Genomic DNA, 24,097 nt, shown 5'->3' with positions numbered 1-24,097 from the left:
GAATGTTATGCCTCTAGAATGAAGATTTTGAAATTTACATCTCAGTCGCGGGTGTTGTCATTGCAGATGGACACGGTGCATGTTTCAATAATATTAGTATAAGTGGGGTTTTTTTTGTGTCCGTCCATTGTTTGATCAAAGAAGAACAGACTTGCTGAACATAATGGAAGAATTAATTGAAGCTTGATCTAATCCTCCGATGAATAACCACAGTACCACTCCCTGTCACTGCTACAAAATAAAAGCATAGCGTGACTTGTCAGTTGTCTTTGAAGTCTTATTATCAGCAGCATCAGCACTTCCCTGAAATACCAGTCGAAAACCTACGTCCAGTGAGACATTGAGTAACTTCTTTTCCCAGGCGATTCTTGCAGTGATGTTATTTGATTTATTCCAAGTTGAATTTAATTAACACCAGTCATGTGGAAGCATGAGTTATGCCTTCAAATGTGCTGGTGCTAAATATAACTTATTGACAGAGCATCAAATTAACCAAAAGGAAAATCTAAATTGTTAATTTTTATGTTGTTTTTTTTGTCTTTTAGCTTCTGTGGCGCCAGTTCTTGAAGTTCAAAGAGACAGAGCTGCCAATGAAGGAGACTGACAAGAACCGGTCTAAACACATCTACCAAACCTTTGAGGCAAGCTGAGCTAAACTTAACACCCTTTCGTATAATATTGTATTAATAATGCCTTTTCTATTGAGAATGACTTATACGGTATGTTATATTTCCACCTGGCTGCAGAGTGCTGTGCATGCTGGTCAGGTGAAGGTCCCTCCAAGCTACCATCCCATCGATGTGGAGAAAGAATGGGGTCGACTCCATGTTGCCATCCTGGAGAGAGAGCGACTGCTGAGAACAGAGTTTGAGAGGTTTGGACAACAACAATAATAATAATACTATAGAATAAATGTTATAACTATATCTGTTATCATCAGTAACTGTGATATATAAGCACCCTTCTGTATGTGTTGTGTTTTGTTTCACGTTTTCATAGTCAGTGCTGGTATTAGAGAAGCACCCCACCTGCTGGTGGTGTATCATAACTGAATTCACAGTAAAAGCAGAATAAGATAAACAGCAAGTGAAAGATCAGTTTTTTGTTTTTTTGATCAAATCAAAATGAGAAAGATTCTATTCATGAATGGACTGGAAAGTTATAATGAGGTCTGATTAAATACTTTATATATTTTAATACTGGACTTCAGTTGAGTTATGCCTGGCACGCTGTGCGACTCATGTCACAAGATTGTTCAGTCATCTAATAGCCTTGTTTATGGCTCTGAGAATAGGAATGACTGAATAAGCAGACTGAAACTCTGAGACATTTTCGTCTCACTCCGGGACTTTTCCTTGCACATAATGGCAGTGTGAGACGAGGGAACCAATCTGTCTACAAGCTGGAACTCAAATCTATGTGAAGTTAGATATGGCCTTTGTGACTGACCCTTACATATTAGAGTATCTGCTACCACGCAAATGTCCGTAAGTGTTTTGACTGATATGTTGCCAGCTTGAGATTCTGTTTGATTTTTAGAGGAAAAAGGAAAAATGCTGAATAACAAATGTCTTTAATTACTATCTGTTCTACTGCAACCTTTGATTGAAAGGTTACCAAGAAATTAATCCTTTTTCTTTTTTTTTTATCCAGACTTGAGAGGCTGCAGAGGATTGTCAGTAAAGTCCAGATGGAGTCTGGATTGTGTAATGACCAACTCAGCCACATGGAGACCCTGCTTCAGACGGTGAGTGGTATTGATTAGAAAATATAAGTATGATATATAATTTTTTTCTGACTTTTTTTTTTTATTTTATTTTATTTTTTTTATTCATTTACTATTGTTTTGTGAGAACACAAAGAGATGAACCTTTAAATCTTCTCTCTCTCGCTCTTCTCTCTTTAGGACATTCGTCTGATGAACGCAGGGAAACCACCTCAGCACACGGCAGAAGTAGAACGAGAGCTGGACCAGGCAGACAAAATGATCCGCCTCCTCTTCAATGATGTACAGATCCTCAAGGATGGGCGCCACCCTCAGGCTGAAGAAATGTACCGCAAGTGGGTGCTGCACGTATTACATTGAACTGAACTTTTAATCGTGTCCACTTTATACAAAGCAGTTCAGAGACTTGGAGCATAAAGTAAGATGATGTCTTTAATGTCCACAGGGTGTACCGCATTCATGAGCGCCTGGTGAACTTGCGCAGTGACTACAACCTTCGTCTGAAGTCTACTGTGACCACCACTCAGGTTAATGTCATGAGCTCCCAGCAGTCCACCACAAAGATACGGCCCGAGTTGGACGATGTGACTCTGCGCTACGTTCAAGACCTGCTTGCCTGGGTGGAGGAGAATCAGCGACGCATTGATGAATCCCAGTGGGGATCTGATCTTCCTACTGTGGAGTCCCAGCTCGGCAGCCACAGAGGCCTGCACCAGACTGTGGAGGACTTCCGATCCAAGATAGAACGGGCTAAAGCAGACGAGGTAGTCTCCCTATGAGAGCCACTTCATTTTAACATAAAACAAAAATAAATAAAAAAATATTAAAGTAACCATTTTGCATCTCTCATGCACTGCAGAACCAACTATCTCCTGTCAGTAAGAGCACATACAGAGAATACCTGGGTAAACTGGACCTTCAGTATGGCAAACTACTGGTGAATAATTCCATTTTTTTAAACATTGATTTGGGAGAAATATTGAAATGTTTGTCTGTGCTGAATATACATATTTGTTGTTATAACATTTGCTGTTTATTTTCTTTCAGAACTCCTCCAAGTCCCGTCTGAGGAACTTGGATTCACTCCACGCCTTTGTCAGCTCTGCCACTAAGGAACTGATGTGGTTAAATGACAAAGAGGAGGAGGAGGTCAACTTTGACTGGAGTGACAGAAACTCCAACATGACTGCTAAAAAAGATAACTACTCTGTATGTTTCATTTTGTTTATCTTCAAAACCTGTCTTTTATAGTTTGTGTGTAAATGAATTAATACACATTTTATCTCCTAAGGTTGTAATGAACTTTTTAATGTGGTTTTTTCAGGGTCTCATGCGAGAGCTGGAGCTGAGGGAGAAGAAGGTCAATGACATCCAGACCTTGGGAGACAAGCTTGTCAGGGATGGACATCCTGGCAAGAAGACAGTTGAGGTAATTACTCTAGTTAACGCCATTAAATAGTTCAAATCTACGTAAAAAGTACAAAACATTCTGAGTGACGCCTCAACTAATCCATTGTCATCATATCCTCATGATCCATATTAGGCCTTCACAGCTGCCTTGCAGACTCAGTGGAGCTGGATCCTGCAGCTGTGCTGCTGCATTGAGGCTCATCTCAAAGAAAACACAGCCTACTATCAGGTATGAATTCTTTAAAAAGAATCAGTGGACATCCGATGGCCCTAAATTAAACATGCGTCGACATATATTCTGTTCATTGTATCCTTTGCTTGCAGTTCTTTACCGACGTCAAAGAGGCTCAGGACAAGATGAAGAAGATGCAAGAGACCATGAAAAAGAAATACAGCTGTGATCGCTCTACAACAACCACACGCCTGGAGGATCTACTACAGGATGCTATGGTAAGTTATGTATGCTTATAGTATAATATAATTACCTGGTGTTGATCATTCAAATGCATAATTGCCCTGCTTATGTTGGCCACAAATATTGTTATTCTGATTCCGTTTCACTTGTTTTCAACAGGAAGAGAGAGAGCAGCTGAATGAATACAAGACCATGGTGACCGGCCTGAACAAGCGAGCCAAGTCCATCATCCAGCTGAAGCCGCGTAACCCCACCACCCCCATCAAAGGCAAACTGCCCATTCAGGCCGTCTGTGACTTCAAGCAACAGGAGGTGAGAAACCCTACTGAACGTCCACAGCCCAGAATGGTCACGGCTGTAAGCTGCGAGTCTGCTAAAGCCTGGATTCTGTTTCAGATCACTGTCCATAAAGGAGACGAGTGTGCTCTCCTCAACAACTCACAGCCCTTCAAGTGGAAGGTCCTGAACCACTCTGGTCATGAGGCCGTGGTGCCCTCTGTCTGCTTCCTTGTACCTCCAGTCAACAAGGAGGCTGTGGACAGTGTGTCCAGGTGAGAACACAGTAAAACAGAGTAACCTCTAAAGATTTGCAAGTAGTTTTACTAATACAACACTAAGGAATAATTTTACATTGTGACCTTGACAAAACTGATCATTTATTTACAAATGTTGTTTATGGTGTTAGTTATAATTACACATTATTTTCCAAGACACCAAAAGAGCCATTTTTTGACATGTGGTCTTGTGGTTGAAAAACATTTGCTCCCTCAGAGAATTTGATTTGTGATCTTCTGACTTGTACATGTCTGATTGCTAACCCATTCATTGAAGTGTTTTTCTGCATTGTCCTCTTACACAAATAGTCCAACATCTCAGACCTCACTCTTAAAAGTTAAGTTATTATGAATCCTGTGTTTAGTAAAGCCTCCTGAGTACTCTCCAAAACATTTGTTCGGAGTGGTCATCCTGTCATACTTCTCGGTGTTTGCCTTTGTCAGGCTTGACGAAAAACAAATCACTTCCTGTGTGCCATGGGAATGTAGCTGTACAGTAGCTGTGTGGAGCCAATAGGCTTAATGCACATCATATGAACTTATTTGGCAATTTCAGACAGACAGACAGACAGACGACTTTATTTCTTGATGTAATGGACATTCATTTCTATCCAAGAAGCTACACACTACAACTTTTATTCTTATGCTGTTTGTATCTGTGTCCTCGCCTAGTCTGGATGGGGGTCATCAGCAGATGGTGACCATGTGGCAGATGTACCATATAGACATGAAGAGCCTTCTGTCATGGCAGTACCTGATGAGAGACTTCACCCAGATACGGTCCTGGAACATCTCCATGGTGAGTTTTAACACCACTAAGCAGAATTTATCTATACTTGAATGATTCTCTGTTTTAAAACCATACAAAGAAACCTGGCTCCATGACCACAAATACATAACTAAATTAATTCAATTATAGTATCATCCTCCTTAGAAGGTGAAGTTGAATTCTATTCAAGGTCCTGCCTTCTTAACCATTTTTTTCCCCTCCATCCTGTGCAGTTAAAGACCATGAAACCAGAGGAATATAGGCTGTTGATGAGGAACCTGGAGCTGCACTACCAGGACTACATGCGCGACAGCCAGGACTCAGAGCTCTTCGGCCCAGAGGACCGCATAAAAGTTGAGGGCGACTACAACAGGTCGACCCAGCATTTCACCAGCCTGCTTCGCTCCATGGAGAAAGGTAAAGCTTCTCTCAGCAGCAAACGCATTTTTGATTATTATTCTTGGTTATGTCAAGGGATTTATACCAACTTCATGATGCATCAATTCACCTTTCAGGAGAAATGAGGGTTAGGCTGAGAGGTGAGTGACGTAAAGCTAGTTAAAGCTACAGCTCACCAAGCTACTATACCGTGTGTACACGCTTTCAAGCCTTGGATGAGATATACCAGTAGTGTTTATATTAGTATCCTGTGTGACAGCATGAACTTTTTTTGCAGAGCTGCACCAAATAGAACCAGTGTCTTTTGTATTAGATGACAGTATGTTGTGCTTCTTGTCTTGCAGCAACATGGTCAATTACAGCGTGATTACTTGCTTTGTTTACCATTTGTTGTAAATATGTAGCGCACATGGAGCTGCATGTGTTTCAGCCACAACAAATGAACAACTGCATGTACAGTCAAGCTTCAATGCACTGCAGTGAAACATTGGACTGAAAATGTGAATGTTTACTGAAACAAACCAGTTTAAAGTACACGTCTTTATAAAATCATACACATTACATCATACTATGTCACATACACAAACCAAAAAGTTTGCATTACTGGCCCTCTGGTCCTTCACGCTTACCTGCAGGCTGAAAAGTATTTGTCTGTTTCTGTTGTGTTGATCTGATCAAATGCATGTGGTAACTGCACAGGTCAACAAGACGAGACGCTGTGTAAGAACTACATGTCTGAGATCAAGGACCTGCGTCTGAATATCGAGAACTGCGAGGCTCGGACTGTGGCTCGCATACGCAAACCTTTGGACAAGGAACCTCTGAAAGAATGTGTTCAGAAGTCGACAGAGCAGAAGGTAAATGCTTCCACACAGCGGGAGCAACATGACATGAAATAAGGATTGTAGTGAGGATGGAGTAGTCACAAAAATGTTGTGTCTTAACTCATATACAGATGCAAACTACCCTGTGGTTATTATTTACTTTAATGATGGTTAAAAGAAAAAAAACAATAAGATTCAGAAATCATACTATACCAGGATCCATTGAGTAGAAGGAGTGTTATGGAGGTAAAGAAGATTAACATTGAAGAAATTGATTGCAAGTTGCAGTCAGTGTAGGTTTGAAGTGTGCAGATCCCGCAGATCCTGCTGCTTTTGAAATAATATTATGGGCTGTTTAAAAAGAAATTCAATGTATTTACATATTGTTAACGCTTGCTGTCTCCCTGAACAGAAAGTCCAGGTGGAGCTCGAGGGCCTGAAGAAGGACCTTGACAAGGTAACTGAGAGGACAGAGGAGGTCTTATCCTCCCCTCAGCAGCCTGCCTCAGCTCCCATGCTGCGCTCAGAACTTGACCTCACTGTGCAGAAGATGGATCACGCCCACATGCTCTCCTCCGTTTATCTCGAGAAGTGAGTCCACTTGCTCTTAAAAGAATTTCCACTCATGTTCCAATGTCATACTCATATTTATTTGATTATTTTTTCACGTCCCAGACTTAAGACTGTGGAAATGGTCATCCGCAACACACAGGGCGCTGAGGGAGTTCTCAAGCAGTATGAGCACTGCCTGCGTGACGTTCACACTGTGCCCAATGATGTCAAGGAAGTTGAGAATTACAGAGCAAAGCTTAAGGTAAACTGCGTAAAATTATCATACTCACGTTTCACACATTTCTACTGCATTTAGAGGAAGTGATTTCATATGAAATGCACAAAGAACTGTTGTTTCAGCCTAGTTTTTCATCATGAATTAGATCAGGCTTGCCTCCTTCTGACTGTCTTTTTATTTTGTTTGAAACTACCCACAGAAAATGCGGGTTGAAGCTGAGAGTGAACAGCCAGTGTTTGATTCCCTGGAGGAGGAGCTGAAGAAAGCCTCTGTCGTGAGTAACAAGATGTCCCGTGTGCACAGCGAGCGCGACGCCGAGCTGGACCACTATCGCCAGCTTCTGTCAAGTCTTCAGGACCGCTGGAAGGCTGTCTTCTCCCAGATGGACCTCCGACAGAGGGAGCTAGAGCAGCTCGGCCGTCAGCTTGGCTACTATCGCGAGAGCTATGATTGGCTGATCCACTGGATTGGTGATGCTAAGCAAAGGCAGGAGAAGATCCAGGCTGTGTCCATCACTGACAGCAAAACTCTGAAAGATCAGCTTGCCCAGGAGAAGGTGTTATTTTGGTTATTTTGTTATGTTGGAACATGGTTTAAAAAGTATCTTACATGGAATTATGAAGCATAACTCTCATAAAAATAACTTAAACTGTATTTGTTCAAAACAGAAACTGCTGGAGGAGATTGAGATGAATAAAGACAAAGTTGATGAGTGTCAAAAATATGCTAAAGCATACATTGATACCATCAAGGTAAGTATTGGTTTTGAGTGATTAGGAACGTTAAGTAAAAGTGTCTATGGCATCACTAATGTTTGGAGACTGTTTCTTCATCAAATAGGATTATGAACTCCAGTTGGTCGCCTACAGAGCTCATGTGGAGCCCTTCACTTCTCCCATGAAGAAAACCAAAATGGATTCTGCCTCTGACAGTATTATTCAGGAGGTATGATTCCTTAAAATCGTATTGTTACAGTTTCTAGAAAAGTGTTCATATTTGGATAAAGGTCACGTTACTGTGCATTGGTCAAACTATGTGCAATGAGCCTGATGATAACACACTTGTAAGAGCCTTTTGTTTCTCCCTGTATCAGTATGTAACTCTGAGGACCAGGTACAGCGAGCTGATGACGCTGACTAGTCAGTACATCAAGTTCATCACTGACACACAGCGCCGCTTGGAGGACGAGGAGGTGCGTGACAACTGGCTGAGGATCCCAAACAGACTAAACTCTAACGTTAAGCTAACCAACCAACAAAATATTGACCAAACAACCAACAATTTTTATCGCCGACCACAAAATGCATGCACACACCCCTCTCTGTGTGTCTTACACGCACGTATGCACCCACACAGTCATTATATTAATGTGCGGTTGACAAACAGTTCCTTTGCATTAGTTATGCATGAAACATTGGCATGCTGTAGCTGAACAAATATGTTGAGGCATATTATATTTTGCCAGAAGAGATCAAATGAAAACATACGTTTGCTGTGCAAAACAAAATAGTAATTCAAAATAAGTAGCCACGAATACTGTATCATGAATGAGGTTTGACTGTAAACATCACATACACTGATGTAAATACAGTGTCAAAAATAAATTATTTAGTTGCCATCAAGACTCTACATGTCCAAATCAAATACATCACAGCGTATGTACAGAAATGCATAAGCAACTCTCTTTCCATCCATTGTGTGTATTGTGCCATTGGTGAGTTTAAACATGGGGTTCTTTCTTTCACTTGTTTTTCCTTTGATTTTCCTTTTCTTTCTTATTCCACTGCCCATTCTATTTTTTTTCCAAATTTAAAATCAGAACAGGGACTCTTTGGTTCAGCCTGGTTATCATGGTCTTCAGCAACTCCTTTTTTTCTTTCTAAATGAACATGAGTTTACAGTTTTCTGTTATATTCTAACCCTAATGCCTTGTTTGGTCCTTTGCTTCTCTTAACTGCTTGCCAGTGCTTTCCCATGATGAATGCTTAAAATGTTTGAGCATTAAAGAGGTAAAATATTCACAGTCTTTCAAGTACTTTATGTGTAGTACATCCATTCCCTCTGTCACCCTAACATCTGTGTATCCGTCTCAAACTGCTTTTAAGAGCATGCAACTTTTCTGTCTTTACCTGCAGCGTCACTACAAACACCCACAGTGTCACTAATGACTCTGCATAAGCATTGTCAGCCTATTTAATCATCAGTGCTCTAAACTCAAACTTTTACCTGGCAATGATATTGACTGAACCTACTATGCTTATATCCCATTCCATTCCATTATGTGGCAAAAAGTGATTTAAAGAACCCCCCAGTGCATGGGATGAAAAATAAATAAAAATAAATGGTGTGAATAATACTCACCATATAAAAAAAAGAATTAGCTGTTTTCACAGAGATGATCTACAATAACATACACATCACAATTAGACAGTCATGAAAGTAAAGATTCTGACTTTAATATACAGTAAGATTGATAACAAAGATCACTTATTTGAGTGATAACAAAATGCCATTTTATATCTTTAGTGCTACAGCTACAGTTGCATGCCATATGATTTCCTTGCTGTGTTGTGAAGTGAAGTTTTGTTCCCATACATTAATCCTATACATAATCATCATTATCGTCACCTTTTTCTTGAATTGTCTTGTCATGAATTATTTTAATTGCATTGTGAATTTAACATCACTTTGATGATTGTGCATCTAATTTGCATCCATTGATTGTTCTTTGAGCTAATTTTAACATTAACATTGCCTGGGTAATGCAGAACATTAAATTGCTCCAGTGTGATTAGGCTGTGATTACTCTTGTAATTACAATTCGAATCCACACTGTTGTGAGCTGGTTAATGTAAAGTGTTACCTTTAGTCTATCATGCTTGATTATAATCCTTTCTTTACCATTTGCTTCCACTAATGCAGAAAGCTGCAGAGAAACTCAAAGCGGAAGAACAGAAAAAAATGGCTGAGATGCAGGCTGAGTTAGACAAACAGAAGCAGTTAGCTGCAGCTCATGCAAAGGCCATTGCCAAAGCTGAAAAAGAGGCTCAAGAGCTGAAGCTCAAAATGCAGGAAGAAGTAAGCAGGAGAGAAATTGCTGCCGTAGATGCAGAAAAACAAAAACACAACGTCCAGCTGGAACTACATGAGCTGAAAAACCTGTCAGAACAACAGATCAAGGACAAAAGTCAACAGGTGGATGAAGCGCTTCAAAGCAGGACCAAGATTGAGGAGGAAATCCGCCTTATTAGGATCCAACTTGAAACAACTGTAACACAAAAGTCAACTGCAGAATCTGAGCTCAAGCAACTCCGCGAAAGAGCAGCTGAGGCTGAGAAACTCAGAAAGGCTGCCCAAGAGGAAGCTGAGAAACTCCGCAAACAAGTCAAAGAAGAAACCCAGAAAAAGCACATTGCAGAGGAGGAACTCAAAATCAAATCTGAGGCAGAGAAAGAAGCTGCTAGGCAAAAGCAAAAAGCCATGGAAGACCTTGAAAATCTCAGAAGGCAGGCAGAGGAAGCTGAAAGGCAAGTGAAGCAGGCCGAGATTGAAAAGGAAAGACAAATCAAAGTAGCTCATGTGGCAGCACAGAAGAGTGCTGCTGCTGAGCTGCAAAGCAAACACACGTCCTTTGAGGAGAAGACCTCAAAGTTAGAAGAATCACTCAAACAGGAGCATGGTGCAGTCCTTCAGCTGCAACAACAAGCAGCACATCTCAAGAAAACACAGGAAGATGCAGAAAATGCCAGGGAAGAAGCAGAAAAAGAGCTTGAGAAATGGAGGCAGAAGGCTAATGAAGCTCTTCGTCTAAGACTCCAGGCTGAGGAAGAAGCTCACAAAAAGAGCCTTGCTCAAGAAGATGCTGAGAAGCAAAAGGAGGAGGCTGAACGTGAGGCCAAGAAGAGAGCCAAAGCTGAACAGTCCGCCCTGAAGCAGAAAGATATGGCTGAGAATGAACTTGAGAGGCAGAGAAAGATAGCCGAGAGCACAGCTCAGCAGAAACTCACTGCAGAGCAAGAACTCATTCGACTTAGGGCAGACTTTGACAATGCAGAACAACAGAGAACCCTCCTTGAAGATGAACTTTACCGTCTAAAGAATGAAGTCATTGCAGCTCAACAGCAAAGGAAACTGCTCGAGGACGAACTGGCCAAAGTGAGGAGTGAAATGGACATTCTCATTCAACTCAAGTCTAAGGCAGAGAAGGAGACCATGTCCAACACAGAAAAGAGCAAACAACTTCTTGAAGCTGAAGCCGCCAAGATGAAGGACCTGGCTGATGAGGCGAGCAAGCTCCGAGCAATTGCAGAAGAGGCCAAGCACCAGAGACAAGTTGCTGAGGAGGAGGCTGCTCGTCAGAGAGCAGAGGCTGAGAGGATTCTCAAGGAGAAGCTGGCCGCCATCAGTGATGCTACTCGTTCAAAAACAGAGGCTGAAATTGCCCTGAAAGAAAAGGAGGCCGAAAATGAGAGACTCCGGCGACAAGCTGAGGATGAGACTTACCAGAGGAAAGCTCTTGAAGACCAGGCCAATCAACACAAGCAAGAAATAGAGGAGAAGATAATTCAACTCAAAATTTCATCAGAGGCTGAAATGGAAAGACAAAAGGCAATTGTGGATGACACACTCAAACAGAGGCGGATTGTCGAAGAAGAAATCCGAATTCTTAAGCTCAACTTTGAGAAGGCTTCTTCTGGAAAACTCGATCTGGAGCTAGAACTGAACAAACTGAAAAACATTGCAGAGGAGACTCAGCAAAGCAAGCTCAGAGCAGAGGAGGAGGCTGAGAAACTGCGAATGCTGGCCCTTGAAGAGGAGAGGAGGAGGAAGGAAGCTGAGGAGAAGGTCAAGAAGATTGCAGCTGCAGAGGAAGAGGCAGGCAGACAACGCAAGGCAGCCCAGGATGAGCTTGATCGTCTGAAAAAGAAAGCAGAAGAAGCCAGAAAGCAGAAAGAAGAAGCTGACCAAGAAGCAGAAAATCAGATTGTTGCAGCCCAACACGCATCCCTGAAGTGCAGTGCAGCTGAGCAGCAAGTCCAAAGTGTCCTTGCTCAACAAAAGGAAGACAGTATCACGATACAGAAATATAAGGAGGAGTATGAGAAAGCAAAAAAGCTTGCCAAAGAGGCCGAAGCTGCAAAGGAGAAGGCAGAGAGAGAGGCGGCCCTCCTTCGCCAACAAGCAGAAGATGCAGAAAGGCAAAAAGCAGCTGCAGAGGAAGAAGCTGCAAACCAAGCCCAAGCTCAGGAGGATGCAGAAAGGCTGAGGAAAGAGGCTGAATTTGAAGCTGCTAAACGAGCGCAAGCAGAAGCTGCAGCACTGAAGCAGAAGCAGCAAGCTGATTCTGAAATGACAAAGCACAAGAAATTGGCAGAGCAAACATTAAAACAGAAGTTCCAAGTGGAGCAAGAGCTGACAAAGGTTAAACTTCAGCTTGATGAAACTGATAATCAAAAGTCTGTCCTGGATGATGAACTGCAACGCTTGAAGGATGAGGTTGATGATGCTGTCAAACAAAGGGCCCAGGTGGAGGAGGAGCTGTTCAAAGTGAGGGTTCAGATGGAGGAATTACTCAAACTGAAACTCAGAATTGAAGAGGAAAACCAGCGCCTTATCAAGAAAGACAAAGATAACACACAGAAATTCCTTGAAGAAGAAGCTGAAAATATGAAAAAGCTTGCAGAAGACGCTGCTAGACTTAGTGTAGAAGCCCAAGAGGCTGCACGGTTAAGACAGATCGCAGAGGAAGACCTCACTCAGCAACGAGCTCTTGCAGAGAAAATGCTCAAAGAGAAAATGCAGGCCATACAAGAGGCCTCTAAACTCAAAGCGGAGGCAGAAATGCTCCAAAAGCAAAAGGACATGGCTCAGGAGCAGGCCCAAAAGCTGCTGGAGGATAAGCAACTCATGCAGCAACGCCTGGATGAAGAAACTGAGGAGTACCAGAAATCACTTGAAGCAGAGAGGAGAAGGCAATTAGAGATCACAGCTGAAGCAGAAAAGCTCAAGCTTCAGGTTTCTCAGCTCAGTGAAGCCCAGGCCAAAGCTGAAGAGGAGGCTAAGAAATTCAAGAAACAAGCGGATACAATTGCTGCCCGTCTTCATGAGACTGAAATAGCCACCAAAGAAAAAGTTACAGTAGTGGAAAAACTGGAAGTCGACAGACTTAATACCAGCAAAGAGGCTGAGGATTTACGCAAATCTATCGCAGCCCTAGAAAAGGAGAAGTCTAGACTGAAAAAGGAGGCTGAAGAACTTCAAAATAAGTCTAAAGAGGTATTGTGTCAAAAATGGCATAACAGAGCAGCTTATGTCATTGTTAATTCTATCTGAAAACTAACACACTTTTCTTCAATTTCCTCTATCCCCTTCTCTGATTTTACTAATCACGATATCACCTCTTTGATTTGAATTATGATTTTAATGTAAATATTTACAGTGCACTGTGCTCATGCAGATCACACCGTGAATGTGCCTTCATATCCTGGAATGTTTGTCCATTGCCTTAAGACACGCTTCATTTTTCTTTCAGTTCCAAAACCGGGTTGCAGTTTAGGTCAAAATAAATGAACACAAAATTAATACTATATTAAAACTACAGACAAAAAAAGTGTAACACCCTTTTCCCAGAGTCACCAGACTCTCCATCTGACATCACCATGACATGCACTCATATGCATAATGGCACAATAGGCCATTACTTAAGTGTATAGTGTATGGGCTGAAATATGTACCACCAGAAACTGAATTTGAATCATTTATATTTGAATTAAAATTGCTAAACTTGATTGCATTAAAAAACTGTATTTGAAACACATCATTTGAATTTGTATTGTTTAATACAAATCATTGCATTGGAAAAATTCTATATATTTTTACATTGAGTTCTCAAAATTCAAATTCAGTTCTCATAATTCACTTTCAATTTATTGTGACAGACATCCGGGTACTATTAAAGGAAGCGTGATCGAGCGCGGATACACAGGGGTCTCCTCTTCGGCCAATCGGCACCCACGTTTTTGAGCATGTAACATATGCCGTGTTTCCACCGGCTAGACTCACCTTTCCTCGCCACGGCACGGTTAAGTTGCGTTTCCACTAGCATAGCACCTGGTACCATTTACTTTTATAATACCTGCTCTGTTGAGGTTCCAAGCGTGCTGAGTAGGTGCTATGCGTGATGTTGTCAGACTGCCGGCCACTGACTGCCGTCACAGGAAGAGACGTCCAATGCAGAAATCAAGCCGAACTGTAGATCAGTTAAAACTACTTAACAATCCTGAAAAATGTGGGTTAATCTGCAACAATTACCAGGGAAATGTCTAAAATCTCAATATTTAACAGAGGAGTCTGGTGTATTTAGCAACAGCACTGGTGAGCGCAACTGGCATCACAAACCCTGCCGCTGTATTTCAGGCCCGTGGCTGTGTCAGACAGAGTCTGTGCTCCAGTCATGGAGGAAGTACTGAACAAATACAAACAATAAACAACCGCTTTACAAGTCACGCATTTGTGTGTCGCACGTAAAACAAAGTCACCGCAGTTTCACGCAGCCGTGCAGTGATGACTCCGCCCACGTTGAGTAGGTACTTTTTTTGTAGTGGAGATGCAACCTAAACCGTGTCTTGCCGAGGCAAGGCGAGCGGGGCCCATAGTGGAAAGGGGCCAATAGTGGTCATTTTTCTACCGTGCTTAAAAATGTAGGTGCTGATTGGCTGAAGAGGAGACCCCTGTGTATCTGCGCACGATTGCTCTTTCTTTGCTAGAACCCGCATGTCAGTCACAGTAAATTGAAATTTAATTTTGAGAACTGAATTTTAATTTTGAGAACTGAATGTGAAAATATCTTTAGAATTATATATAATATGTAATTCAAATTCAGTTTTTTAATGCAATTATTCAAGATTAGCCATTTAAATAAAATTTAAATGATTCAAATTCAGTTTCTGGTGGCACATATTTCAGCCCATAATAGTGGTTCCTTTCACAAAACCATCCCTAGATTTACTTCTCAGCCCTTGTGGCAGAGAACACAATTACATTGTCTCCATGTTATTACCATAAGAGTAAAATGGTGTGGATTGCTGTTTTATTCTTATAATTAAAAGGCACAGAGGTAGAGTTGAAAACAAGTATCCATAATGTAAATGTATCACTATAATATGATATCCCTTCTAGAGTCTGTGTAAATTAAGTGAATGTTAATCTAAATTTATATACATTTGTATGTAGACAGATGTAGTTCTTTATAATCCAGAGGGACATTTTCAGTGTTTATTGTCAAATGGACTGCATGTCATAGGAGCCTATTTATTTGGATTCAAATTTACAAAGAACCTGTTGTGTTTTGCTGATTATTTGAGGTTCTCAGTGCTAGGTGTTAGAACAACTAAGATATTTTACTAGTGCAGACGGTCATCAGTCTATTTCAAATTTAAGTGTATCATTCCATGAACGTTACACACAAGCAGTCAATTTTAATTTATTGTCCAACTGAAGGCAGACTAGAATTGTGTGTCAAAAACTGATTGAAGTTCATGCAATTTTTCGTCTTGTAACGATCAACAGTTTATTAAATTTTTATAGTTTTATACATTGCGTAAGCAGAGTGCATTGTCAAAGTTGTATCTATTAATAAAAGAAATAAAAACATTTAAAAATATAAAATATTTAAAGACTTACAGATGTGTACATAATGCTAAAATCATATTCTAACTTGTGTTTTCTCTTGTTTTTTTTATCAGATTGCTGATGCACAGCAAAAACAAATGGAACACGAGAAAACAGTACTCCAGCAGACATTCCTCACAGAGAAGGAAATGCTGTTAAAGAAGGAGAAACTAATTGAAGATGAGAAAAAGAAACTTGAGAGCCAGTTTGAGGAAGAGGTTAAAAAGGCCAAGGCTCTCAAGGAAGAACAGGAACGGCAGAGACAGCAGATGGAGGAGGAGAAGAAGAAACTCCAGGCTAACATGGATGCAGCTCTAACCAAGCAGAAAGAGGCTGAGATAGAGATGCTTAACAAGCAAAAAGCAATGCAAGAGCTGGAAAATAAGAGATTAGAACAGGAGAGGATTCTTGCAGAGGAGAACCAGAAATTGCGTGACAAGTTGCATCAGCTTGAGGAAGCACAGAAAGACCAGCCAACTAGAGAAACTGTAACAATAGTTGAGACAACAAATACAGTTTACAATGGCCGGAATGTCAGCGATGTGATAGACAGTGTAGAGAAACCAGATCCATTGGCTTTTGATGGCATTCGTGAAAAAGTACCTGCAAGCAGACTTCATGACATTGGTCTTTTACCCAAGAAGGACTTTGATAACTTACAAAAAGGCAAAACAACTGTGCAAGAACTAGGTGAAACTGAACCTTTAAGAAGAATTCTCAAAGGAAAGCATGGCATTGCTGGTGTTTTGACACCATCTAATCAAAAGATGTCCATTTATCAAGCATCACAAGAGAAAAAGATTACTCCAGGCACAGCTCTGGTCCTTCTTGAGGCACAGGCTGCCACAGGTTTTATTTTAGATCCTGTTGAAAATAAGAAACTCTCTGTCAATGGGGCTGTCAAAGACGGCTTGATTGGCCCTGAATTACATGACAAAATGCTTTCAGCTGAGAGGGCTGTTGTCGGCTACAAAGATCCATACACTGGTGGGAAAATCTCTGTGTTTGAAGCTATGAAGAAGGGTCTCATGGATCATGATCATGCCATCAGAGTCCTTGAGGCTCAGCTTGCAACTGGTGGCATCATTGACCCTATCAATAGTCACCGTGTACCAAATGAAACAGCCTACAAGCAGGGACAGTATGATGCAGAAATGAATAAGGTCATGGAGAACCCCACAGATGACACAAAGGGATACTTTGACCCCAGCACTCAGGAACCTTTAACATATTCTGAGCTAATGGCAAGATGCACCACTGACCCTGACACAGGTCTGCTACTCCTTCCAATTACAGATAAAGCTGCTCAGTGCTCAAGTATGTACACAGAGGAGGAGACGAAGGATATGTTCAGCAAAACAGCGGTGTCTGTTCCATTCGGAAAATTCAAGGGAAAGAATGTCACCATTTGGGAAATAATCAATTCCGAGTACTTCACTGAGGACCAGAAAAGGGACCTTCTCCGTCAATACAAGACAGGCAAAATCACAATTGAAAAACTCATTAGGATTGTGATAACTGTGGCAGAGGAGAAAGAAAAGAAGAATGAAATTGCATTCGATGGTCTAAGAGCACCTGTCCCTGCCACTGAGCTTCTTGAATCCAAAACCATTGGTAAAGACCTGTACAACAAATTGCAGAAGGGAAAAGCGACAGTCAAAGAGGTGTCTGAAAAAGAGCATGTCCGTAAAGCACTGAAGGGTACAAACTGCATTGCAGGTGTAGTTGTTGACTCATCCAAGGAGACAATGTCCTTTTACCAAGCTATGAAGAAGAACATTATGAGGCCAGGGCCTGCCTTGGTTATGCTTGAAGCCCAAGCAGGATCAGGATACGTAGTTGACCCTGTTCATAATCAGAAGTACACTGTTGATGAAGCTGTCAAAGCAGGTGTTGTTGGTCCCGAGCTGCATGAAAAGCTTCTGTCTGCAGAGAGAGCTGTTACAGGTTACAGAGATCCATACACTGGAAAGACCGTATCTCTGTTTCAGGCTATGAAAAAAGACCTTATACCAAAGGAACAAGGGGTGAGACTGCTTGATGCCCAAATGACCACAGGTGGCATCATTGATCCAGTGAAAAGCTACCGTATTTCACATGATGTTGCCTGCAAGAGAAATTATTTTGATGATGAAATGAAGCAGGTTCTAAGCAATCCCACTGATGAAACTAAATGCTTCTTTGACCCCAACACAAAAGAAAATGTCACCTACTCACAGCTTTTCAAGAGATGTGTCACTGACAAGACAACCGGTCTTCAGCTTCTTCCTCTTTCTGATGAAGCAATCAATGAAAAGGAGGAGCCAACATACACAGAAGCTCAGGCAAAAGAGGCTATGGCTCAGGCAACTGTTGAGCTTGACTCTGGACCATTTAAAGGCAGAAAGATGACCATATGGGAAATCATCAACTCTGAATATCTCACTGAGGAACAAAGGCTTGACCTCCTCAGACAATTCAGGTCTGGAAAGATTACAATTGAGAAGATAATTAAAATCTTTATCACAATTGTGGATGAGAAAGAGGCCAAGATAAAGGAACAGTTCAGCTTCAAGGGTCTCAGAGCTCCTGTCCCAGCAGCCTCTCTGTATGATTCCAAAATCATTGACAAACCCACCTTTGAGCTCCTTCAACAAGGCAAAACAACACCTAACCAAGTCAGTGAGAATCCCAAAGTCAATAAATACCTTCAAGGATCTGATAGCATTGCTGGTATCTTCCTTGAGCCAACAAAAGAGAAAATGAGCATTTATCGGGCTATGAAGAAAAAGCTCCTCAGACATAATACAGGTCTTTCACTTCTTGAGGCTCAGGCTGCTACTGGGTTCATTGTAGATCCAGTGAAGAACCAGTGCCTCTCAGTTGATGAGGCAGTGAAAGCAGGCCTTGTAGGTCCAGAGCTACATGAAAAACTCCTCTCTGCAGAAAAAGCTGTCACTGGTTATAAAGATCCATTTACTGGCAGCAAAATCTCCCTCTTTGAAGCAGTGCAGAAAGATCTCATCCTGAAGGAGCAAGCCATGCCAATGTTGGAGGCACAAATGGTCAGTGGAGGTATCATTGACCCTGTAAAAAGCCATCGTGTCCCAAGTGATGTTGCATATGACAGAAAGATTTTTAGCGAAGAAATTGCTAAGACCCTATCTGAACCATCAGATGAAAACAAGGTTTTCTCAGACCCAGGAAGTGATGACAATGTGACCTACAGGCAGCTTAAAGACAAATGCCAAAGAGATGCAGAAACAGGTCTGTACATTCTGCCACTCTCCAAACCTCAGTCTCCAACTATTGTGGAGAAGACCTATCTCTACACAGAGGAACAAACACAGAGTGACCTGTGCAACACCCAAATTGATATTCCAATCGAGGGCCTTGCTGACAAACCATTGAACCTCTGGGACGTCATGAACTCAAATCTCATTCCAGAAAGTGAAAGGCAGAAGCTTATGGATCAATATCGCTCTGGTAATATGACCAAAGAAAGGATGATCATCATTATTATTGAGATTATGGAGCAGAGAGAGATAGTTAGAAATGACAGTCCATTGTCATACATGACATTACGGAGAAGAATAACTATTGAGGAGCTCTACAGTGCCCGCATCATTGACTTGGAGACATACAACCTCCTTAAACAGGGCAAGCGGAATATCCGTGACATTATGGAGATGACCAATGTGAAACAGTATCTCTATGGCACTGGCTGTGTTGCTGGGGTCACAACTGACTCAAGCTCCAAGATAAGCATATACCAAGCGATGAAGAGAGGTTTCCTTAAACCAGAATTAGCCATGAGCCTCCTAGAAGCACAAGCTGCCACAGGATTCCTTGTTGATCCAGTTCAGAATGAGACACTAACTGTGGACGAAGCCGTCAGAAAAGGTGTTGTTGGCCCTGAGATCCATGACAAACTTCTGTCAGCTGAAAGAGCAGTCACAGGATATAAAGATCCATACAGCTCCAAAATCATATCTCTTTTCCAAGCTATGAAAAAGGACCTTGTTCCAGAGGATTATGCCCTAAAAATGTTAGAGGCACAAACTGCCACTGGTGGTATTATTGATCCTGAGTTCCAGTTCCATCTGCCAGCAGACATTGCCATACAGCGAGGTTATATCAACAAGGAAACTAATGAGAGACTGGCTGGAGATGTTAAAGGTTTCATTGACCCTGTCACAGAGGAGAAAGTAACATATGCAGAACTGCTAAAGAGATGCAAGTTAGATGGCGGATTGCGCCTCCTTTCCATGGGAGACAAGAGGCTGACCTTCAAAGGTCTAAGGAAACAAATCACAATGGAGGAACTCATCAGCTCACAAATTATTGACCAGGAGACTGTCACTCAACTGAATGAAGGTCTCCTTACAGTGGAGGAGGTGAGCAAGAGACTATCAAAGTACCTCACGGGCACAAGCTGTATTGCTGGTGTGTTTTTAGAGTCCACAAAGGAGCGTCTATCAATTTACCAGGCCATGAAGAAGAACATGATTAGACCAGGAACTGCATTTGAGCTGCTTGAGGCTCAGGCAGCTACCGGCTATGTCATTGATCCAATCAAAAATCTTAAACTGACTGTCAACGAATCAGTGAAAATGGGAATTGTGGGTCCAGAATTTAAAGACAAGCTCCTCTCTGCTGAGCGTGCAGTGACAGGGTATAGAGATCCTTACTCGGGCAAGACCATCTCCCTGTTTCAGGCCATGAAAAAAGGTCTCATTCTGAAAGACCATGGTATCCGTCTTCTGGAAGCCCAGATTGCCACTGGTGGAATCATTGACCCAGAGGAAAGTCACAGAGTTCCAGTTGAGGTGGCCTACAAACGTGGCTTCTTTGATGAGGAAATGAATGAGATCCTGACAGATCCATCTGATGACACCAAAGGTTTCTTTGATCCCAACACAGAGGAAAACCTAACGTACCTCCAGCTCATGGAAAGGTGTATCACTGATCCTGACACAGACCTGGTTCTCTTGCTATTGAAAGATAAGAAGCGGGAAAGGAAGACCTCCTCCAAATCCTCAGTTCGTAAACGCAGAATTGTCATTGTAGATCCAGAGACAGGCAAAGAAATGACAGTGTATGAGGCCTACAGGAAGGGACTCATTGACCATCAAACCTACTTGGAGCTTGCTGAGCAAGAGTGTGAATGGGAAGAGATTACAATGACTTCCTCTGATGGTACTGTCAAATCCATCATCATTGACAGGAGATCAGGGAGACAGTATGATGTTGATGATGCTCTTGCACGTGGCCTCATTGACCAGAACTCTCTTGATACATACCGATCTGGAAATCTGTCCATCACAGAATTCGCTGACAAGCTTTCTGGAAATATAGGGGGATCCCGTTCTCGAACATCGTCCTTTGGTTCCACCGCTGGTTCCTCTTACTCCTCTCCTATGAGCCCTATACCCTCCATTAAGGCACCTGCAGTAATATGGAATGACCCATCAGAGGAGACTGGCCCGGTAGCAGGAATATTGGACATTGACACACTGGAGAAAGTGTCTATCACAGAGGCAATGCACAGAAACCTGGTGGATAATATCACAGGACAAAGATTGTTGGAGGCCCAGGCATGCACAGGAGGAATAATTGATCCCACAACTGGAGAGAGGCTGTCGGTCACTGATGCTACAGAGAGAAGTCTTGTGGACAAAATCATGGTTGATCGCCTCAACCTTGCTCAAAAAGCATTCAATGGATTTGAAGACCCGAGAACTAAAGTAAAGATGTCTGCCTCACAGGCTCTAAAGAAGGGCTGGTTATATTATGAGGCTGGCCAGCGTTTCCTTGAGGTTCAATATCTGACTGGTGGACTTATTGAGCCTGAGGTCGAGGGGAGAGTGTCCCTCGACGAATCCATCAAGAAGGGCACAATTGATGCTCGCACTGCCCAGAAACTAAGAGATGTCGGTACTTATTCTAAATACATAACATGTCCAAAAACCAAACTCAAAATCTCCTTCAAAGATGCCATGGACAGAAGTATGGTTGAGGAAGGAACAAGTCTAAGGCTTCTGGAGGCCTCCTCGCAATCCAGCAAAGGCCTTTACAGTCCCTACAATGTGAGTGGCTCTGGATCTGCCTATGGTTCCCGGAGTGGCTCAAGAACTGGATCCCGATCAGGCTCAAGGAGAAGCAGTTTCGACGCTGGCAGCGGCTTCAGCATGAACCTCTCATCCTCCACCTTCATGTCCTCTTCATCTGGCTATGGCCGCAGATTCTAAATAGCTATTTTTCTTTCTAACAACCTTTGACTAAGAAGCAACAATCTGAATGCAGTTTTATTCATATTGTTGCTTTACATCTGCATTTCTCACAGGAAAAAAATAGTTACAGTAACAAAGAAAATATAATTTATTTATTCAACCCTGCATGTGGTCACTAGTTTTTATTGATTTTCTCATATAGCAGATGTCTAAACATGTGCTTCATTCACAGAGACATACTGTAACCAAGCATTACTAAAGATATATTAATTTTAGTGCTGACGACAAAGTCAGCTTCTACTTTTAGAGCATTTTAAGTGGCCATGGTTTTACACTTTGAAAATAAATTTGTATACTTAAGCTTTCTGAAACTAATATATAATGTATGTATGTCAAACAGAAATATTTTCCAGTATTCCTCGTTTCCTTTGACATTCAAGAGTATTTTCTATTTTTATCTTTTTTTAGAAGTAATGAGATACTGTATGTCAACATAGTTCTGATGTTTTTTAACAGATTCTAAAATAAAATAAAAACATAGATGCCTTCAAATTTCGGAATGTTTGTATAGAATATAAACAGATTTATTTTATTTGTGTTCATGATTTTATGTTAAAAATGTTACCTGGGTATCTAAAATACCCAGGAAGGACACACAGTGTGAGACACTACAAAGTGAGACACTACAAGAAGTGCCAGAATAATAATTATGCAGACTGTTTCCAAAGTTAGTTTCACACCTGTCATTGCTTTGTACTCATCTATATTCAGTGGACTTTTTGCTTATTATTATTTTTATTATTATTATTCATACGCACCAAGTTTTTTGGATTCTTTATTTTCACCATCAAACAAGTGTTCCTGAAAAATCCCAAGATGATGTCAGACTTGATCCTGCTCTCCCATACAGACCCTTCCTCCTGTTATTTTGGTTCTTGTAAGTTGAAACAAGTTTTATTCATGTGTGTATTTTTTCTGCTTCTTTCATCCTGGCATGTCAATTTAATGCAATTCCATGATCCCAGTTTTCCACTGTCATGTTGGTGAACTCTTTCTGTTCAAAAATCCTAATCCGTGCTGTTTACTCTTGCTTCTTCTCGTGTTTTTCCACAGCCGCCTCAGTCCAGTAGACAACATCTGAGCACAGATACTCAGTTGGCTAGTGCTTATGGTCCCCTCCTCTTGGATGGATTTGTTAGTCCACATCACCACCATGCAAGAGGACAGGTAAAGTCTACATTTAAGAAAATAAATGCCATTTTTTATATTTAATTTGCAGAATTTGAAGATAGGTTTTATTACGATTTGTTTGGCAATATTAGTTCTTCATGTTTTGGCTGCCTTGTTTATGTTGATTATGATTTTTAATTCATAGCTATTTTTCTTTTGTTTCTAGATCTGCAATTGCGTAAATCCATAATTTCCATTGCTCATCACATTTGAAGAAAGCTGAGGCAGAGTCCACCTGACATCATCTTGGGATGCCTTTTTAGGAACACATTTCATTACATTTTTTTTTTCATGTATTACTTATAGTTATACTATATATACTATATAGTATATAATACTAATAGTTAAGATGATTAATGATAAACTGCACATCTTCATTTCACTAGTCTTATGTCCACTAATTATCTTTTTTTTTGTCTGTAAATTCAGATCAGCCAAAGCGCAAATAAAAGACATGTTGAGAATTGTCACATCTGATACACTACACTGCATGAATCGATGTATTATATCAAATTAAATTGTTCTTTTGCGAACTGAAAAAAAGCAACTGCTTTAAGCTTTATTTTTTGCTCCTAGTTATTTTTCCACAGCTTTTATTTCTCTTCAGTGTTTTACCTCTGTGAATCCTTATTCTTCTGTTTTCATCACATTTTTTTTGAAATATTAAAGATTTGCCTTGCATGTTTCATTAACTTTTCCAAGGATTTTTGGGGAAACTGTTGATGTGAAATAAAGACAACCGCTGAGGATGACTGTGCTAACTTTATTATTAGCCACATATAAAAATCACAAACTAACTGGTTGGGTTATACTGAGGCAGATTTTGCTTTGAATGAAATGAGTGGATTTATTGTTTTTGAACATAACACTGTTGTAAATAAATATGCTCTGAAGAGGCCCCTCTTGTCATCCATATATTGATAGTGAATTCCAGAATGTGTAATTTTTTTATTACTCATGTTACATTAGATCAAATGAGCAAATAAGGTCGTTCATATAGTGCCTTTTTTCTATCATTTTTATGTTTGCTGCTAATATGATCATTTTTAAAAATGGAAAAGTAAAGTAATTGAAATTGTATACACATTTTACTAGTAA

The 24,097-nt window shown here is 41.0% G+C and overlaps 1 protein-coding gene across 27 annotated transcripts in view; it reads left to right on the top strand.

Moving 5' to 3' along the window:
• plecb (plectin b) overlaps window positions 1–23,897 on the top strand; it is a 108,976-nt gene extending 85,079 nt beyond the window's left edge. For 19 of the 27 annotated variants that reach the window (XM_058647129.1, XM_058647126.1, XM_058647147.1 and 16 more), the window contains 26 exons: window positions 546–641; window positions 747–874; window positions 1,654–1,747; window positions 1,907–2,061; window positions 2,172–2,490; window positions 2,586–2,663; window positions 2,774–2,935; window positions 3,051–3,155; window positions 3,270–3,365; window positions 3,461–3,586; window positions 3,711–3,863; window positions 3,948–4,102; window positions 4,778–4,904; window positions 5,108–5,291; window positions 5,390–5,413; window positions 5,973–6,130; window positions 6,510–6,688; window positions 6,773–6,911; window positions 7,087–7,443; window positions 7,556–7,639; window positions 7,728–7,832; window positions 7,981–8,079; window positions 9,810–13,163; window positions 15,632–22,706; window positions 22,883–22,996; window positions 23,166–23,897. In XM_058647129.1, coding sequence (XP_058503112.1) covers window positions 546–641; window positions 747–874; window positions 1,654–1,747; window positions 1,907–2,061; window positions 2,172–2,490; window positions 2,586–2,663; window positions 2,774–2,935; window positions 3,051–3,155; window positions 3,270–3,365; window positions 3,461–3,586; window positions 3,711–3,863; window positions 3,948–4,102; window positions 4,778–4,904; window positions 5,108–5,291; window positions 5,390–5,413; window positions 5,973–6,130; window positions 6,510–6,688; window positions 6,773–6,911; window positions 7,087–7,443; window positions 7,556–7,639; window positions 7,728–7,832; window positions 7,981–8,079; window positions 9,810–13,163; window positions 15,632–21,787 — 12,633 coding nt within the window. In that variant the 3' untranslated portion in view covers window positions 21,788–22,706; window positions 22,883–22,996; window positions 23,166–23,897. The remainder of the gene's footprint in view (window positions 1–545; window positions 642–746; window positions 875–1,653; window positions 1,748–1,906; window positions 2,062–2,171; window positions 2,491–2,585; window positions 2,664–2,773; window positions 2,936–3,050; window positions 3,156–3,269; window positions 3,366–3,460; window positions 3,587–3,710; window positions 3,864–3,947; window positions 4,103–4,777; window positions 4,905–5,107; window positions 5,292–5,389; window positions 5,414–5,972; window positions 6,131–6,509; window positions 6,689–6,772; window positions 6,912–7,086; window positions 7,444–7,555; window positions 7,640–7,727; window positions 7,833–7,980; window positions 8,080–9,809; window positions 13,164–15,631; window positions 22,707–22,882; window positions 22,997–23,165) is intronic. The other 8 variants (XM_058647130.1, XM_058647125.1, XM_058647124.1 and 5 more) reach the window with 3 other exon arrangements.
• Window positions 23,898–24,097: the final 200 nt, after the last annotated feature.

Source organism: Solea solea, chromosome 13, assembly GCF_958295425.1.
Source record: "Solea solea chromosome 13, fSolSol10.1, whole genome shotgun sequence".
Lineage (NCBI taxonomy): Eukaryota > Metazoa > Chordata > Actinopteri > Pleuronectiformes > Soleidae > Solea > Solea solea.
This window is presented reverse-complemented; position numbering and strand designations above follow the sequence as displayed.